Source organism: Bombina bombina, chromosome 6 (assembly GCF_027579735.1).
Source record: "Bombina bombina isolate aBomBom1 chromosome 6, aBomBom1.pri, whole genome shotgun sequence".
Taxonomy (NCBI): Eukaryota; Metazoa; Chordata; class Amphibia; order Anura; family Bombinatoridae; genus Bombina; species Bombina bombina.
In genome coordinates, this window is record NC_069504.1 from 1,145,709,800 (window position 1) to 1,145,729,123 (window position 19,324).

A 19,324-nucleotide genomic window follows, 5' to 3' on the forward strand; every position below is an offset into this window, starting at 1 on the left:
ATAGCATGAAAAACGTTCCTCACACTGAAGTTTCTTAAGTACTCCTCAGCCATTCTGTGGGAACTGCTCTGAATCTTAGTGACAAATGCTAAGATCATCAGCCTCCAGGCAGAAGTCTTCATCCATCTGCTGCCTGAGAGTAAATAGTACACACCGGTACCATTTAAAAGAAAAAACTCTTGCTTGAAGAAAATAAAAACTAACATTTTATCACCTCTTTCACTTTACCCTTCCTAGTACTTAGAGTAGGCAAAGAGAATGACTGGGGGGTGGAGTTAAGGGAGGAGCTATATAGACAGCTCTGCTGTGGTGCTCTTTTCCACTTCCTGTTAGCAGGAGGATAATATCCCACAAGTAAAGGATGAATCTGTGGACTCGTCGTATCTTATAGAAGAAATATGTATTTGAATAGTTTTAAAATTGTATCCAATACTTTATTCCTATTGAGATTTTGCAAAATGAAAAGTGACAAAAAATTAATTTCTGTATTTTGATTTTCAGTTACTAATCTTTAATTAAAAATAGATACAAAATGTTATGTTTTGTGTTTTAAAAGGTGAACAATTGCTAAAAAAGAAAGCATAAAATGGTTGATATTTGATAATTAACGACTCACAATCTGTCGCTATAAAACACTGACACATTTTGTCACACTTATTTCTCCACAGCTGATCAACTGAGAAAAAACAGAATTTATGCTTACCTGATAAATTACTTTCTCCAACGGTGTGTCCGGTCCACGGCGTCATCCTTACTTGTGGGATATTCTCTTCCCCAACAGGAAATGGCAAAGAGCCCAGCAAAGCTGGTCATATGATCCCTCCTAGGCTCCGCCTACCCCAGTCATTCGACCGACGTACAGGAGGAAATATGCATAGGAGAAACCATATGATACCGTGGTGACTGTAGTTAGAGAAAATAATTCATCAGACCTGATTAAAAAAACCAGGGCGGGCCGTGGACTGGACACACCGTTGGAGAAAGTAATTTATCAGGTAAGCATAAATTCTGTTTTCTCCAACATAGGTGTGTCCGGTCCACGGCGTCATCCTTACTTGTGGGAACCAATACCAAAGCTTTAGGACACGGATGAAGGGAGGGAGCAAATCAGGTCACCTAAATGGAAGGCACCACGGCTTGCAAAACCTTTCTCCCAAAAATAGCCTCTGAAGAAGCAAAAGTATCAAATGTGTAAAATTTAGCAAAAGTGTGCAGTGAAGACCAAGTCGCTGCCTTACATATCTGGTCAACAGAAGCCTCGTTCTTGAAGGCCCATGTGGAAGCCACAGCCCTAGTGGAGTGAGCTGTGATTCTTTCAGGAGGCTGCCGTCCGGCAGTCTCATATGCCAAACGGATAATGCTTTTAAGCCAAAAAGAAAGAGAGGTAGAAGTTGCTTTTTGACCTCTCCTTTTACCAGAATAAACAACAAACAAAGAAGAAGTTTGTCTGAAATCTTTAGTGGCCTCTAAATAGAATTTTAGAGCACGGACTACGTCCAAATTGTGTAACAAACGTTCCTTCTTTGAAACTGGATTCGGACACAAAGAAGGTACAACTATCTCCTGGTTAATATTTTTGTTGGAAACAACTTTCGGAAGAAAAAGAGGCTTAGTACGCAAAACCACCTTATCTGCATGGAACACCAGATAGGGCGGAGAACACTGCAGAGCAGATAACTCAGAAACTCTTCTAGCAGAAGAAATTGCAACCAAAAACAGAACTTTCCAAGATAATAACTTAATATCTACGGAATGTAAGGGTTCAAACGGAACCCCTTGAAGAACTGAAAGACCCAGATTAAGACTCCAGGGAGGAGTCAAAGGTCTGTAAACAGGCTTGATTCTAACCAGAGCCTGAACAAACGCTTGAACGTCTGGCACAGCTGCCAGCCTTTTGTGAAGTAAAACAGATAACGCAGAAATCTGTCCCTTCAGAGAACTTGCAGATAATCCCTTCTCCAAACCCTCTTGTAGAAAGGATAAAATCCTAGGAATTTTAATCTTGTTCCATGGGAATCCTTTAGATTCACACCAATAGATATATTTTTTCCATATCTTATGGTAAATTTTTCTAGTTACAGGCTTTCTAGCCTGAATCAGAGTATCTATTACAGAATCTGAAAACCCACGCTTTGATAAAATCAAGCGTTCAATCTCCAAGCAGTCAGTTGGAGAGAGACCAGATTCGGATGTACGAATGGACCTTGAACAAGAAGGTCCTGTCTCAAAGGTAGCTTCCATGGTGGAGCCGATGACATATTCACCAGGTCTGCATACCAAGTCCTGCGTGGCCACGCAGGAGCTATCAAGATTACCGAAGCCCTCTCCTGGTTGATCCTGGCTACCAGCCTGGGAATGAGAGGAAACGGTGGGAAAACATAAGCTAGGTTGAAGGTCCAAGGTGCTACTAGTGCATCTACTAGAGTCGCCTTGGGATCCCTGGATCTGGACCCGTAACAAGGAACCTTGAAGTTCTGACGAGACGCCATCAGATCCATGTCTGGAATGCCCCATAATTGAGTTATTTGGGCAAAGATTTCCGGGTGGAGTTCCCACTCCCCCGGATGGAATGTCTGACGACATGGGATGTGGATTGCAGACAAGTGGCAGGAGTGATCCTCCGCCCATTGAATTATCTTGGTCACTTCCTCCATCGCCAGGGAACTTCTTGTTCCCCCCTGATGGTTGATATATGCAACTGTCGTCATGTTGTCTGATTGAAACCTTATGAATTTGGCCTTTGCTAGATGAGGCCAAGCTTTGAGAGCATTGAATATCGCTCTTAGTTCCAGAATGTTTATCGGGAGAAGAGATTCTTCCCGAGACCATAGACCCTGAGCCTTCAGGGGTTCCCAGACCGCGCCCCAGCCCACCAGACTGGCGTCGGTCGTGACAATGACCCACTCTGGTCTGCGGAAGCTCATTCCCTGTGACAGATTGTCCGGGTTCAGCCACCAACGGAGTGAATCTCTGGTCCTTTGATCTACTTGAATCGTCGGAGACAAGTCTGTATAATCCCCATTCCACTGTTTGAGCATGCACAGTTGTAATGGTCTTAGATGAATTCGTGCAAAAGGAACTATGTCCATTGCTGCAACCATCAATCCTATTACTTCCATGCACTGCGCTATGGAAGGACGAAGAACAGAATGAAGAACCTGACAAGAGCTTAGAAGTTTTGATTTTCTGACCTCTGTCAGGAAAATTCTCATTTCTAAGGAGTCTATTATTGTTCCCAAGAAGGGAACTCTTGTCGACAGGGAAAGAGAGCTCTTTTCTATGTTTACTTTCCATCCGTGAGATCTGAGAAAGGCTAGGACTATGTCCGTATGAGCCTTTGTGAATCAGGATGTCGTCCAAGTACGGTACTACTGCAATGCCCCTCGGTCTTAGAACCGCTAGAAGGGACCCTAGTACCTTTGTGAAAATTCTCGGAGCAGTGGCTAATCCGAAAGGAAGTGCCACAAACTGGTAATGCTTTTCCAGAAAAGCGAATCTTAGGAACTGATGATGTTCCTTGTGGATAGGAATATGGAGGTACGCATCCTTTAAATCCACCGTGGTCATAAATTGACCTTCCTGGATGGTAGGAAGGATCGTTCGAATGGTTTCCATTTTGAATGATGGAACCCTGAGAAATTTGTTTAGGATCTTGAGATCTAGAATTGGTCTGAACGTTCCCTCTTTTTTGGGAACTATGAACAGGTTGGAGTAAAATCCCATCCCTTGTTCTCTTATTGGAACTGGATGAATTACTCCCATCCTTAACAGGTCTTCTACACAATGTAAGAATGCCTGTCTTTTTATTTGGTTTGAAGATAATTGAGACCTGTGGAACCTTCCCCTTGGGGGTAGTTCCTTGAATTCCAGGAGATAACCTTGAGAAACTATTTCTAGTGCCCAAGGATCCTGAACATCTCTTGCCCAGGCCTGAGCAAAGAGAGAAAGTCTGCCCCCCACCAGATCCGGTCCCGGATCGGGGGCCATCCCTTCATGCTGTTTTGGTAGCAGTGGCGGGCTTCTTGGCCTGCTTACCCTTGTTCCAGCCTTGCATCGGTCTCCAGGCTGGTTTGGGTTGAGAAGTATTACCCTCTTGCTTAGAGGATGTAGAAGCAGAGGCTGGTCCGTTTCTGCGAAAGGGACGAAAATTAGGCTTATTTCTAGCCTTAAAAGACCTATCCTGAGGAAGGGCGTGGCCCTTTCCTCCGGTGATGTCTGAAATAATCTCTTTCAAATCAGGACCAAACAGTGTTTTGCCCTTGAAAGGGATGTTAAGCAATTTTGTCTTGGAAGACACATCCGCTGACCAAGACTTTAGCCAGAGCGCTCTGCGCGCCACGATAGCAAACCCTGAATTTTTCGCCGCTAATCTCGCTAATTGCAAAGCGGCATCTAGAATAAAAGAGTTAGCCAATTTGAGTGCATGAACTCTGTCCATAATCTCCTCATACGAAGATTCCTTATCGAGCGACTTTTCTAGTTCTTCGAACCAGAAACACGCTGCCGTAGTGACAGGAACAATGCATGAAATTGGTTGAAGAAGGTAACCTTGCTGAACAAACATTCTTTTAAGCAAACCCTCTAATTTCTTATCCATAGGATCTTTAAAAGCACAACTATCTTCTATGGGAATAGTAGTGCGTTTGTTTAGAGTAGAGACCGCCCCCTCGACCTTAGGGACTGTCTGCCATAAGTCCTTTCTGGGGTCGACTATAGGAAATAATTTCTTAAATATAGGGGGAGGCACAAAAGGTATGCCGGGCCTTTCCCATTCCTTGTTTACTATGTCCGCCACCCGCTTGGGTATAGGAAAAACATCGGGGGGCACCGGAACCTCTAGGAACTTGTCCATCTTACATAATTTCTCTGGAATGACCAAATTGTCACAATCATCCAGAGTAGATAATACCTCCTTAAGCAGTGCGCGGAGATGTTCTAATTTAAATTTAAATGTTACAACATCAGGTTCAGCTTGTTGAGAAATTTTCCCTGAATCTGAAATTTCTCCCTCAGACAAAACCTCCCTCCTGGCCCCTTCAGATTGGTGTGAGGGTATGTCAGAAGCGTTATCATCAGCGTCCTCTTGCTCTTCAGTGTTTAAAACAGAGCAATCGCGCTTTCTTTGATAAGTAGGCATTTTAGATAAAATATTTTTAATAGAATTATCCATAACAGCCGTTAATTGTTGCATAGTAATAAGTATTAACATAGTAACATAGTAACATAGTAGATAAGGTTGAAAAAAGACTGAAGTCCATCGAGTTCAACCTATACAAATCTAAAATACTTACAAAAAGCTCCAGTTAAGCTTAAATAACCCCATTAAAATGTGACCCATTTAATACTAGCAATCATATCCATGAATTTTGTTTATATACAGAAATTTATCCAGACTGTTTTTAAATGTATCTATGGTATTGGCATTCACTACCTCCTTTGGTAATGAGTTCCACAATTTTATTGCTCTTACAGTGAAAAAACGTTTCCGTTGCAGGAGATTAAATCTCCTTTCCTCCAACCTTAAATTATGACCTCTTGTCGGAACCAATTTTCTTGGAATAAAAAGAGCTTCTGCCATCTCTGTATATGGGCCTTGAATATATTTATATAAAGTAATCATGTCACCTCTCAAGCGCCTTTTTTCTAAAGAGAACAGACCCAGTTTGGCTAGCCTCTCCTCATAGGTTAATTTCTCCAATCCCCTTATTAGCTTTGTGGCCCTTCTCTGAACTTTTTCTAGTTCTGCAATATCTTTTTTAGCAATCGGTCCCCAGAACTGCACTCCAAACTCAAGGTGAGGTCTTACCAGGGCTTTATATTGGCGCACTAGATGTACTAGGGGCCTCTTGTGTGGGCAAAACTGGTGTAGACACAGAAGGGGGTGATGCAGTACCATGCTTACTCCCCTCATCTGAAGACTCATCTTGGGCACTATTATTATCTGTGGCATCATTGTCCCTACTTTGTTTGGACACCATGTCACAATTATCACATACATTTAAATGGGGAGACACATTGGCATTCATACATATAGAACATCGTTTATCTGATGGTTCAGACATGTTAAACAGGCTTAAACTTGTCAACAAAGCACAAAAAACGTTTTAAAATGAAACCGCTACTGTCACTTTAAATTTTAAACAGAACACACTTTATTACTGAAAATGCGAAAAAGTATGAAGCAATTGTTCAAAATTCACCAAAATTTCACCACAGTGTCTTAAAGCCTTAAAAGTATTGCACACCAAATTTGGAAGCTTTAACCCTTAAGATAACGGAACCGGAGCCGTTTTTACATTTAACCCCTATACAGTCCCAGGAATCTGCTTTGCTGAGACCCAACCAAGCCCAGAGGGGAATACGATACCAAATGACGCCTTCTATAAGCTTTTTCAGTGGATCCTAGCTCCTCACACATGAATCTGCATGCCTTGCCTTCCAAAAACAACTGTGCATTAGTGGCGCGAAAATGAGGCTCTGCCTATGACTAGAGAAGGCCCCCATCTGAAAAAGGTGTCCATACAGTGCCTGCCGTTTTTTAACAACAATCCCCAAGATTATAATAACTATAAAGCGCTATAATCTGTCAAATATGCTTAGCAAGTAATCGTTTTAGCCCAGAAAAATGTCTACCAGTTTTTTAAGCCCTTATAAAGCCTTTATTCTTTTACTTAATCTAAGAAAATGGCTTACCGGTCCCCATAGGGAAAATTACAGCCTTCCAGCATTACCAAGTCGTGTTAGAAATGTGGCCATCATACCTCAGGCAGAAAAGTCTGCCAACTGCTTCCCCCAACTGAAGTTACTTCATCTCAACAGTCCTGTGTGGAAACAGCAATCGATTTTAGTAACGTCTGCTAAAATCATCTTCCTCTCACAAACAGAAATCTTCTTCTCTTTTCTGTTTCAGAGTAAATAGTACATACCAGCACTATTTTAAAATAACAAACACTTGATTGAAGAATAAAACTACATTTAAACACCAAAAAACTCTTAGCCATCTCCGTGGAGATGTTGCCTGTGCAACGGCAAAGAGAATGACTGGGGTAGGCGGAGCCTAGGAGGGATCATATGACCAGCTTTGCTGGGCTCTTTGCCATTTCCTGTTGGGGAAGAGAATATCCCACAAGTAAGGATGACGCCGTGGACCGGACACACCTATGTTGGAGAAACAGCATATAATATGAGTGGATAACTCAGAGGAAAAGGACTGACATGGATATGTAAATACTGTGGTGTAAAATGCACAAAGGGTATGACCAGGATAACGTGACATTATGGTAACCACCTTTTATGGTATATGTGCCTCATATTAAGCAGCACTACTAGACTGATATTGCCCTGACATGTTAATAGTGTGTGTGTGCGCGCCGTGTTACTACTGTGTGTGTTTGTGTGTGCGCTGTGTTACTAGTGTGTGTGTGCGCCGTGTTACTAGTGTGTGTGCGCCGTGTTACTAGTGTGTGTGTGTGCGCCGTGTTACTGGTGTGTGTGTGCGCCGTGTTACTGGTGTGTGTGTGCGCCGTGTTACTGGTGTGTGTGTGTGCGCCGTGTTACTGGTGTGTGTGTGTGCACTGTGTTACTGGTGTGTGTGTGCGCTGTGTTACTAGTGTGTGTGTGTGCGCTGTGTTACTAGTGTGTGTGTGCGCTGTGTTACTAGTGTGTGTGTGCTGAGTTACTAGTGTGTGTGCGCTGTGTTACTAGTTTGTGTGTGCGCTGTGTTACTTGTGTGTGCGCTGTGTTACTAGTGTGTGCGCGCTGTGTTACTAGTGTGTGTGCGCGCTGTGTTACTAGTGTGTGGGTGTGTGCACTGTGTTACTAGTGTGCTCTGTGTTACTAATAAGTGTGTGTGTGCACTGTGTTACTAGTGTGTGTGTGCTGTGTTACTAGTTTGTGTGCGCTGTGTTACTAGTGTGTGTGTGCGCTGTGTTACTAGTGTGTGTGTGTGCTGTGTTACTAGTTTGTGTGCGCTGTGTTACTAGTGTGTGTGTGTGCGCTGTGTTACTAGTGTGTGCGTGCGCTGTGTTACTAGTGTGTGTGTGTGCGCTGTGTTACTAGTGTGTGCGTGCGCTGTGTTACTAGTGTGTGCGTGCGCTGTGTTACTAGTGTGTGCATGCGCTGTGTTACTAGTGTGTGCGCGCGCTGTGTTACTAGTGTGTGCGTGCGCTGTGTTACTAGTGTGTGCGCGCCCTGTGTTACTAGTGTGTGCGCGCCCTGTGTTACTAGTGTGTGCGAGCCCTGTGTTACTAGTGTGTGCGCGCCCTGTGTTACTAGTGTGTGCGCGCCCTGTGTTACTAGTGTGCGCGTGCGCTGTGTTACTAGGGTGTGCGTGCGCTGTGTTACTAGGGTGTGTGTTGTGTTACTAGTGTGTGTGTGCGCGCTGTGTTACTAGTGTGTGTGTGCTGTGTTACTAGTGTTTGTGTGTGCGCTGTGTTACTAGTGTGCGTGTGTTGTGTTACTAGTGTGTGCACTGTGTTACTAGTGTGTGGGTGTGTGCGCTGTGTTACTAGTGTGTGTGTGCGCCGTGTTACTAGTGTGTGTGCGCCGTGTTACTAGTGTGAGTGTGTGCGCCGTGTTACTGGTGTGTGTGTGCGCCGTGTTACTGGTGTGTGTGTGCGCTGTGTTACTGGTGTGTGTGTGCGCTGTGTTACTGGTGTGTGTGTGTGCGCGCTGTGTTACTGGTGTGTGTGGGTGCGCTGTGTTACTAGTGTGTGTGTGCGCTGTGTTACTAGTGTGTGTGTGCGCTGTGTTACTAGTGTGTGCGCGCGCTAGTGTTTGTGTGTGCGCTGTGTTACTAGTAAGTGTGTGTGCACTGTGTTACTAGAGTGTGCGCTGTGTTACTAGAGTGTGCGCCGTGTTACTAGTGTGTGTGTGTGCGCGCCGTGTTACTAGTGTGTGTGTGTGCGCGCCGTGTTACTAGTGTGTGCGCTGTGTTACTAGTGTGTGCGCTGTGTTACTAGTGTGCGTGTGCGCTGTTAACAGTGTGTGTGCGAGCTGTGTTACTGGTGTGTGTGTGCGCTGTGTTACTAGTGTGTGTGTGCGCTGCGTTACTAGTGTGTGTGTGTGCTGTGTTACTAGTGTGTGTGTGTGTGCCGTGTTACTAGTGTGTGTGTGCGCGCAGTGTTACTAGTGTGTGCGCTGTGTTACTAGTGTGTGTGCGCGCTGTGTTACTAGTGTGTGTGCGCGCTGTGTTACTAGTGTGTGTGCGCTGCGTTACTAGTGTGTGTGCGCTGCGTTACTAGTGTGTATGCGCTGCGTTACTAGTGTGTGTGTGTGCTGCGTTACTAGTGTGTGTGCGCGCTGTGTTACTAGTGTGTGTGTGCGCTGTGTTACTAGTGTGTGTGTGCGCTGTGTTACTAGGGTGTGCGTGCGCTGTGTTACTAGTGTGTGCGCGCGCTGTGTTACTAGTGTGTGTGTGCTGTGTTACTAGTGTGTGCACTGTGTTACTAGTGTGTGTGTGTGCGCTGTGTTACTAGTGTGTGTGCACTGTGTTACTAGAGTGTGCGTGTGTGCGCCGTGTTACTAGTGTGTGCGCTGTGTTACTAGTGTGTGTGTGCACTGTTACTAGTGTGTGTGCGCGCTGTGTTACTGGTGTGTGTGCGCGCCGTGTTACTAGTGTGTGCGCTGTGTTACTAGTGTGTGTGTGCGCTGTTACTGGTGTGTGTGCGCGCTGTGTTACTGGTGTGTGCGCGCGCTGTGTAACTAGTGTGTGTGCGCTGTGTTACTAGTCTGTGCGCGCGCTGTGTTACTAGTGTGTGGGTGTGTGCACTGTGTTACTAGTGTGCTCTGTGTTACTAATAAGTGTGTGTGTGCACTGTGTTACTAGTGTGTGTGTGCTGTGTTACTAGTGTGTGTGTGTGTGCTGTGTTACTAGTTTGTGTGCGCTGTGTTACTAGTGTGTGTGTGCGCTGTGTTACTAGTGTGTGTGTGTGCTGTGTTACTAGTTTGTGTGCGCTGTGTTACTAGTGTGTGTGTGTGCGCTGTGTTACTAGTGTGTGCGTGCGCTGTGTTACTAGTGTGTGCGTGCGCTGTGTTACTAGTGTGTGCGTGCGCTGTGTTACTAGTGTGTGCGTGCGCTGTGTTACTAGTGTGTGCGCGCGCTGTGTTACTAGTGTGTGCGCGCCCTGTGTTACTAGTGTGTGCGCGCCCTGTGTTACTAGTGTGTGCGAGCCCTGTGTTACTAGTGTGTGCGAGCCCTGTGTTACTAGTGTGTGCGCGCCCTGTGTTACTAGTGTGCGCGCGCGCTGTGTTACTAGTGTGCGCGCGCGCTGTGTTACTAGTGTGCGCGCGCGCTGTGTTACTAGTGTGAGCGCGCGCTGTGTTACTAGTGTGAGCGCGCGCTGTGTTACTAGCGTGCGCTGTGTTACTAGTGTGCGCGCGCGCTGTGTTACTAGTGTGCGCGCGTGCTGTGTTACTAGTGTGCGCGCGCTGTGTTACTAGTGTGCGCGCGCGCTGTGTTACTAGCGTGCGCTGTGTTACTAGTGTGCGCGCGCGCTGTGTTACTAGTGTGCGCGCGTGCTGTGTTACTAGTGTGCGCGCGCTGTGTTACTAGTGTGCGCGCGCGCTGTGTTACTAGTGTGTGCGTGCGCTGTGTTACTAGGGTGTGTGTTGTGTTACTAGTGTGTGCGCGCGCTGTGTTACTAGTGTGTGTGTGCTGTGTTACTAGTGTTTGTGTGTGCGCTGTGTTACTAGTGTGTGTGTGCTGTGTTACTAGTGTGTGCACTGTGTTACTAGTGTGTGGGTGTGTGCGCTGTGTTACTAGTGTTTGTGTGTGCGCTGTGTTACTAGTGTTTGTGTGTGCGCTTTGTTACTAGTAAGTGTGTGTGCGCTGTGTTACTAGTGTTTGTGTGTGCGCTTTGTTACTAGTAAGTGTGTGTGCGCTGTGTTACTAGTAAGTGTGTGTGCACTGTGTTACTAGAGTGTGCGCTGTGTTACTAGAGTGTGCGCTGTGTTACTAGTGTGTGTGTGTGCCGTGTTACTAGTGTGTGTGTGTGCGCGCCGTGTTACTAGTGTGTGCGCTGTGTTACTAGTGTGTGTGTGCGCTGTTACCAGTGTGTGTGCGAGCTGTGTTACTGGTGTGTGTGTGCGCTGTGTTACTAGTGTGTGTGTGCGCTGCGTTACTAGTGTGTGTGTGTGCTGCGTTACTAGTGTGTGTGTGTGCTGTGTTACTAGTGTGTGTGTGTGCCGTGTTACTAGTGTGTGTGTGTGTGTGTGTGCGCGCAGTGTTACTAGTGTGTGCGCTGTGTTACTAGTGTGTGTGTGCGCTGTGTTACTAGTGTGTGTGCGCGCTGTGTTACTAGTGTGTGTGCGCTGTGTTACTAGTGTGTGTGTGTGCTGCGTTACTAGTGTGTGTGTGTGCTGCGTTACTAGTGTGTGTGTGTGCTGTGTTACTAGTGTGTGTGTGTGCCGTGTTACTAGTGTGTGTGTGTGTGTGTGCGCGCAGTGTTACTAGTGTGTGCGCTGTGTTACTAGTGTGTGTGTGCGCTGTGTTACTAGTGTGTGTGCGCGCTGTGTTACTAGTGTGTGTGCGCTGCGTTACTAGTGTGTGTGTGCTGCGTTACTAGTGTGTGTGTGCTGCGTTACTAGTGTGTGTGCGCGCTGTGTTACTAGTGTGTGTGCGCGCTGTGTTACTAGGGTGTGTGTGCGCTGTGTTACTAGGGTGTGCGTGCGCTGTGTTACTAGGGTGTGTGTGCTGTGTTACTAGTGTGTGCACTGTGTTACTAGTGTGTGTGTGTGCGCTGTGTTACTAGTAAGTGTGTGTGCACTGTGTTACTAGAGTGTGCGTGTGTGCGCCGTGTTACTAGTGTGTGCGCTGTGTTACTAGTGTGTGTGTGCACTGTTACTAGTGTGTGTGCGCGCTGTGTTACTGGTGTGTGTGTGCGCGCTGTGTTACTAGTGTGTGTGCGCTGTGTTACTAGTGTGTGTGTGTGTGTGCGCCGTGTTACTAGTGTGTGCGCTGTGTTACTAGTGTGTGTGTGCGCTGTTACTAGTGTGTGTGCGCACTGTGTTACTGGTGTGTGCGCGCGCTGTGTTACTAGTGTGTGTGTGCGCTGTGTTACTAGTGTGTGTGTGCGCTGCGTTACTAGTGTGTGTTTGTACGCTGTGTTACTAGTGTGTTTGTGTGCCGTGTTACTAGTGTGTGTGTGTGCGCGCCGTGTTACTAGTGTGTGCGCTGTGTTACTAGTGTGTGTGTGCGCTGTGTTACTAGTGTGTGTGTGCGCTGTTACTAGTGTGTGTGCGCGCTGTGTTACTGGTGTGTGCGCGCGCTGTGTTACTAGTGTGTGTGTGTGTGCGCCGTGTTACTAGCGTGTGCGCTGTGTTACTAGTGTGTGTGTGTGCTGTTACTAGTGTGTGTGCGCGCTGTGTTACTGGTGTGTGCGCGCGCTGTGTTACTAGTGTGTGTGTGCGCTGCGTTACTAGTGTGTGTGTGTACGCTGTGTTACTAGTGTGTGTGTGTGCCGTGTTACTAGTGTGTGTGTGTGTGTGCGCCGTGTTACTAGTGTGTGCGCTGTGTTACTAGTGTGTGTGTGCGCTGTGTTACTAGTGTGTGTGCGCGCTGTGTTACTAGTGTGTGTGCGCGCTGTGTTACTAGTGTGTGCGCGCGCTGTGTTACTGGTGTGTGTGTGCTGCGTTACTAGTGTGTGTGTGCTGCGTTACTAGTGTGTGTGTGCGCTGTGTTACTAGTGTGTGTGTGTGCTGTGTTACTAGTGTGTGAGCGCGCTGTGTTACTAGTGTGTGTGCGCGCTGTGTTACTAGTGTGTGTGCGCGCTGTGTTACTAGTGTGTGTGTGTGCTGTGTTACTAGTGTGTGTGCTGTGTTACTAGTGTGTGTGCTGTGTTACTAGTGTGTGTGCGCTGTGTTACTAGTGTGTGTGTGCGCTGTGTTACTAGTGTGTGTGTGCGCTGTGTTACTAGTGTGTGTGTGCGCTGTGTTACTAGTGTGTATGTGTGCGCTGAGTTACTAGTGTGTGTGTGTGCTGTGTTACTAGTTTGTGTGTGTGCTGTGTTACTAGTTTGTGTGTGCGCTGTGTTACTAGTGTGTGTGCGCTGTGTTACTAGTGTGTGTGTGTTGTGTTACTAGTGTGCGCGCACTGTGTTACTAGTGTGTGCACTGTGTTACTAGTGTGTGCACTGTGTTACTAGTGTGTAGGTGTGTGCACTGTGTTACTAGTGTGCGCGTGTGCGCTGTGTTACTAGTAGCGCTGTGTTACTAGTGTGTGTGTGTGCGCTCTGTTACTAGTGTGCGCGCGCTGTGTTACTAGTGTGTGCACTGTGTTACTAGTGTGCGCTGTGTTACTAGTAGCGGTGTTACTAGTGTGTGTGTGTGCGCTGTGTTACTAGTGTGTGTGTGCTGTGTTACTAGTGTGTGTGTGTGCTGTGTTACTAGTTTGTGTGCGCTGTGTTACTAGTGTGTGTGTGCGCTGTGTTACTAGTGTGTGCTGTGCTACTAGTGTGTGTGCTGTGTTACTAGTGTGTGTGTGCGCTGTGTTACTAGTGTGTGCTGTGCTACTAGTGTGTGTGCTGTGTTACTAGTGTGTGTGCTGTTACTAGTGTGTGTGTGATTTGTTACTAGAGCGTGTGATTTTTTTTAAAGGAAACCACTACTTGCAATAATAAAAAATAAATTGTACATGCATCTGGTTGTTATGACAGCATTTAGTAAATGAGATAACTCTGTATTCAAATACGTTTTCAGTCTTTAAATGCAGCTCAATGCTCACCTCATTATGGTTTTGCAAAAAGAAGCTATAGACAAAGAAGAGAGATGAGAATTCAGCAGATGAAGATACTACAGCAGTGTAGGTAAATGCCGGTGTGTCACTGCAATACTGAGTATACTATTGCTTGTGTAACCTGCATGTGTAATGCAATCTATTAGCTACTCACTATAAGAAGTCTGAAGGCCGTACCCATCAATACAGAAGACTGAGACCCGGATAAATCCATTAACGATTTGAGGGGACCTGCTTCTGAACTTGTCATGTTGCATCTAACTGCTATACCCCGTTTGTAGAAATGTCCCTTCATATTTGCACGTGACTTACTCTCAAGAGAAGAACATGAAACGGACTATTAAAGGCTGAAAGCCACGGCAGGGTAAAAGGGAAGATTAACCCCTGGGTCAGAGCCAAGACATTCAGTTAACTGTCTCAAGGACCAAGCAAAGGATACAACCTGGATTTGCGCCATTAGAATAAAAATGCCTGTATTTGACAAACTGATTGAAAATAACTAACAGGAAGCCAACCAGTCGTTGGTCACATGCAACGTCATTGTCATCAAGTTGTGTCATTTTTAAAAACGTACAACTGCAGAGGCTCTCATTTATCTTTTAATGAAGGGGATGACATTGGCGCAGAGAGAAGCCATGCTCACACACGGACAAGCAGCCTTCACTGGTGCACAGATGGACACAAATGTGATGTCATGACAGATTGTGGGGACACAATCAGACGTTAGGGTGCGGGCATCAAAACCTTACTTGCTGGTACAGTTGGGGTCTAAGCGCAGAGTTCTCAATCATAGTGTGAACCATGGTGATTACAGGCTCATTCTCTTTCATCTACGTCAGATCAGGGGGAGCATACAGTAAAGATTAGTTACAGCAGAACTCACGTGAAGCCTCTGTACACAGATATCTATAGCAAACCCAGCAATATGTACAATAATATAAAGCTAAATAGGTCAGTTTATCACATAACCTGCGACATGTGCTACAGGAAACCTGGATTTAATTAATAACGTCACTGATTTCTGTACAACTATAGAACTTCTCTGTAAAAGCTAACTACAGGACGAATAAAGAAAGAACAAAGTGTGCTTTAAAACAGGGGTCAAAAATATCTGTTTAACATTTAGAAGCCAATAAGAATATTAGAACCCAGTCATATAAGTTAGGAGGTAATATTCTAGGAGCCAGTGGCTCCTGGGTTTGTTATGCCCTGATATTGTTAATAAATTCAAATCATAATTCCATTTAATAAATGTTTAGTGAAAAATAGGTAATCACGCAAGTCATGTTACTGAGCACAATAAAGAGTATGAATGGATTCACAAGCGTTAGGCTATTTGTCATTTAAATAGAATACTGTGATTATTTCATATAGAAGGGTCACGGTCCCATGAATCTGAATATTTCACAAGATCAGGACAATCAGATTGTGAACAGAATGTATGAACCATGTGCACAATCAAATCACATTAAAGTGCATGTGAATAAGCTGCATACAGTGTGTGCACAGCGCACGATTGGCACATTCACTCATTTCATAACAGATAAGGGCAATTCAATGAGAATGCAGATAAACATTGCATTGAGGCTATGAGGCCCATTTATCAAGCGCTGAATGGAGCTTGAGGGCCCGTGTTTCCGTTGAGTCTTCAGACTCGCCAGAAACGCAAGTTATGGAGCAGCGGTCTAAAGACCGCTGCTCCATAACCCTGTCCGCCTGCTCTGATGAGGTAGACAGAGATCGCCACAATTAAACCCGATCAAGTACGATCGGGTTGATTGACACCCCCCTGCTAGCGGACGATTGGCCGCGAGTCTGCAGGGGGCGGCGTTGCACCAGCAGCTCTTGTGAGCTGCTGGTGTAATGCTGAATACGGAGAGCGTATTGCTCTCTGCATTCAGCGAGGTCTGGCGGACCTGATCCGCACTGTCAGATCAGGTCCGACAGACCTTTGTTAAATAGGCCTCTATGAATTCGGCCAATGTATGAGTCATATTTGTCTAACTCATCTGTGCAATGTTTTACATTACAGATACAACACAGACGTTTTCTGGTCTCCTTACATATAACTTTCGTCTCATATTATATAAAAGGGGTTATGAATTTTAATACAATCTAATTTAAGTGGTTGTTGAGAGTCATTTTGAAGAGTAGGCCATCGGCAAGCATTGCATATGTTTACCAAAGAGAGATACATGGCTACAAAATATTTTAAATAATTCTTTAGTGGAAATTTAATAGTAACAGAGGGACAAAAAAATCCAGTAATGGAATGACAATCCTTTTTATAGAGCAAGGGGACCGTTTTTATTATGTTATATATTGAATAATTATTTGTGATTTTGCAATTGTTGTCTTGGTAGTAAATGACACAAAATGATAGAAAATTATCTAAAAGGGTCAGGAAAAACAGAATTTATGCTTACCTGATAAATTTCTTTCTCTTGTGATGTATCGAGTCCACGGATTCATCCATACTTGTGGGATATTCTCCTTCCTAACAGGAAGTTGCAAAGAGAGCACCCACAGCAGAGCTGTCTATATAGTTCCTCCCTTAGCTCCACCCCCCAGTCATTCGACCGAAGGCTAGGAAGAAAAAGGAGAAACTATAGGGTGCAGAGGTGACTGAATTTTTTAAAATAAAAATATACTACCTGTCTTAAACAGACAGGGCGGGCCGTGGACTCGATACATCACAAGAGAAAGAAATTTATCAGGTAAGCATAAATTCTGTTTTCTCTTGTAAGATGTATCGAGTCCACGGATTCATCCATACTTGTGGGATACCAAAGCTTTAGGACACGGATGAAGGGAGGGACAAGACAGGTACCTTAAACGGAAGGCACCACTGCCTGTAGAACCTTTCTCCCAAAAATAGCCCCCGAAGAAGCAAAAGTATAGAATTTGTAAAATTTGGAAAAAGTATGAAGCGAAGACCAAAAAGAAAGAGAGGTAGCCGTAGCTTTTTGGCCTCTCCGCTTACCAGAATAAACAACAAACAATGAAGATGTTTGACGGAAATCTTTGGTTGCTTGTAAGTAGAACTTTAGAGCACGAACCACATCAAGATTGTGCAACAGACGTTCCTTCTTTGAAGAAGGATTAGGACACAGCGAAGGAACAACAATTTCCTGATTGATATTCCTATTAGAAACAACCTTAGGAAGGAATCCCGGTTTGGTACGCAAAACCACCTTATCTGCATGGAAAACAAGATAAGGTGAGTCACACTGTAAAGCAGATAACTCAGAAACTCTTTGGGCCAAAGAGATAGCTACTAAAAACAGAACTTTCCAAGATAGAAGCTTAATATCTATGGAATGCATAGGTTCAAACGGAACCCCTTGAAGAACTGTAAGAACTAAGTTTAGGCTCCATGGCGGAGCAACAGGTTTGAATACAGGCTTGATTCTGACTAAAGCCTGACTAAATGCTTGAACGTCTGGGACATCTGCCAGACACTTGTGTAAAAGAATAGACAAAGCAGAAATTTGTCCTTTTAAGGAGCTAGCTAATAATCCCTTCTCCAATCCTTCTTGGAGAAAAGACAATATTCTAGGAATCCTAATCTTACTCCATGAGTAACCCTTGGATTCACACCAATAAAGATATTTGCGCCAAATCTCATGATAGATTTTCCTGGTGACAGGCTTTCTAGCTTGAATCAGGGTATCAATAACCGACTCAGAGAAACCACGCTTTGATAAAATCAAGTGTTCAATCTCCAAGCAGTCAGACGCAGAGAAATTAGATTTGGATGCTTGAATGGACCTTGGATTAGAAAGTCCTGCCTCATTGGCAGAGTCCACGGTGGAACAGATGACATGTCCACTAGGTCTGCATACCAAGTCCTGCGTGGCCACGCAGGTGCTATCAGAATCACCGAAGCTCTCTCCTACTTGATTCTGGCAACCAGACGTGGGAGGAGAGGAAACGGTGGAAATACATAGACCAGTTTGAAGGACCAAGGCACTGCTAGAGCATCTATCAGTGCCGCCTGGGGATCCCGGGACCTGGACCCGTAACAAGGAAGCTTGGCATTCTGACGAGACACCATCAGATCCAATTCTGGTGTGCCCCATAGCTGAGTCAGCTGGGCAAATACTTCCGGATGAAGCTCCCACTACCCCGGATGAAAAGTCTGACGACTTTGGAAATCCGCCTCCCAGTTCTCTACCCCTGGGATATGGATTGCTGAAAGATGGCAAGAGTGAGTCTCTGCCCATTGGATTATTTTGGTTACTTCGATCATCGCTAGAGGACTCCGTGTTCCTCCTTGGTGATTGATGTAAGCTACGGTCGTGATGTTGTCCGACTGAAATCTGATGAATTTGGCCGCAGCTAACTGAGGCCACGCCTGAAGCGCATTGAATATCGCTCTCAGTTCTAGAATGCTTATCGGGAGGAGAGTTTCCTCCCGAGACCATAAGCCCTGTGCTTTCAGGGAGTTCCAGACTGCACCCCAGCCCAGCAGGCTGGCATCTGTCGTTACTATGAGCCACTCTGGCCTGCAGAAACACATTCCCTGAGCCAGGTGGTCCTGAGACAACCACCAGAGAAGAGAATCTCTGGTCTCCTGATCCAGATGTATTTGCGGAGATAAATCTGCATAATCCCCATTCCACTGTTTGAGCATGCATAGTTGCAGTGGTCTGAGGTGTAGGCGGGCAAAAGGAACTATGTCCATTGCTGCTACCATGAGTCCGACTACCTCCATACACTCAACCACTGATGGCCGAGGACTTGAATGAAGAGCTCGGCAAGTGGTTAAGTGTTTTGATTTTCTGACCTCCATCAGAAATATTTTAATTTCTACCGAGTCTATCAGAGTCCCTAGGAAGGAGACTCTTGTGAGAGTGAATAGAGAACTCTTTTTTTATGTTCACCTTCCACCCGTGAGATCTCAGAAAAGCCAACACGATGTCCGTGTGAGACTTGGTTAACTGGAAAGTCGATGCCTGAATTAAGATGTCATCTAGATAAGGCGCCACTGCTATGCCCCGCGGTCTTAAAACCGCCAAAAGGGACCCTAGCACCTTTGTGAAAATCCTGGGCGCCGTGGCCAACCCGAAGGGAAGGGCCACAGACTGGTAATGCCTGTCCAGAAAGGCGAATCTGAGGAATTGATGATGATCTCTGTGAATAGGGATGTGTAGATACGCATCCTTTAAGTCCGCGGTAGTCATATATTGACCCTCCTGGATCTCTCTTTGTCTGGTTTGCAGACAATTGAGAAATGTGAAATCTCCCCCTTGGAGGGGAGTCTTTGAAGTCCAGAAGATATCCCTGGGACACAATTTCTAACGCCCAGGAATCGTGAACAGCTCTTGCCTAAAACTGAGCAAAGAGAGAGAGTCTGCCCCCTACTAGATCCGGTCCCGGATCAGGGGCTACCCCTTCATGCTGTCTTGGAGGCAGCAGCAGGCTTCTTGGCCTGTTTACCCTTGTTCCAAGCCTGGTTAGGTCTCCAGACTGACTTGGATTGGGCAAAATTCCCCTCTTGCTTTGCAGCAGGGGAAGCTGAAGCGGGACCACTCTTGAAGTTCCGAAAGGAACGAAAATTATTTTGTTTGGTCCTCATTTTATTTGTTT

General features: G+C 45.5%; 1 protein-coding gene across 2 annotated transcripts in view; it reads right to left on the reverse strand.

Annotated features, from left to right (window-relative positions):
• Positions 1 to 19,324, reverse strand: part of PLEKHA5 (pleckstrin homology domain containing A5) — a 1,264,477-nt gene that overhangs the window by 287,171 nt on the left and 957,982 nt on the right. For both annotated transcript variants that reach the window (XM_053719122.1, XM_053719123.1), the window contains exon 15: positions 14,482 to 14,562. In XM_053719122.1, coding sequence (XP_053575097.1) covers positions 14,482 to 14,562 — 81 coding nt within the window. The remainder of the gene's footprint in view (positions 1 to 14,481; positions 14,563 to 19,324) is intronic.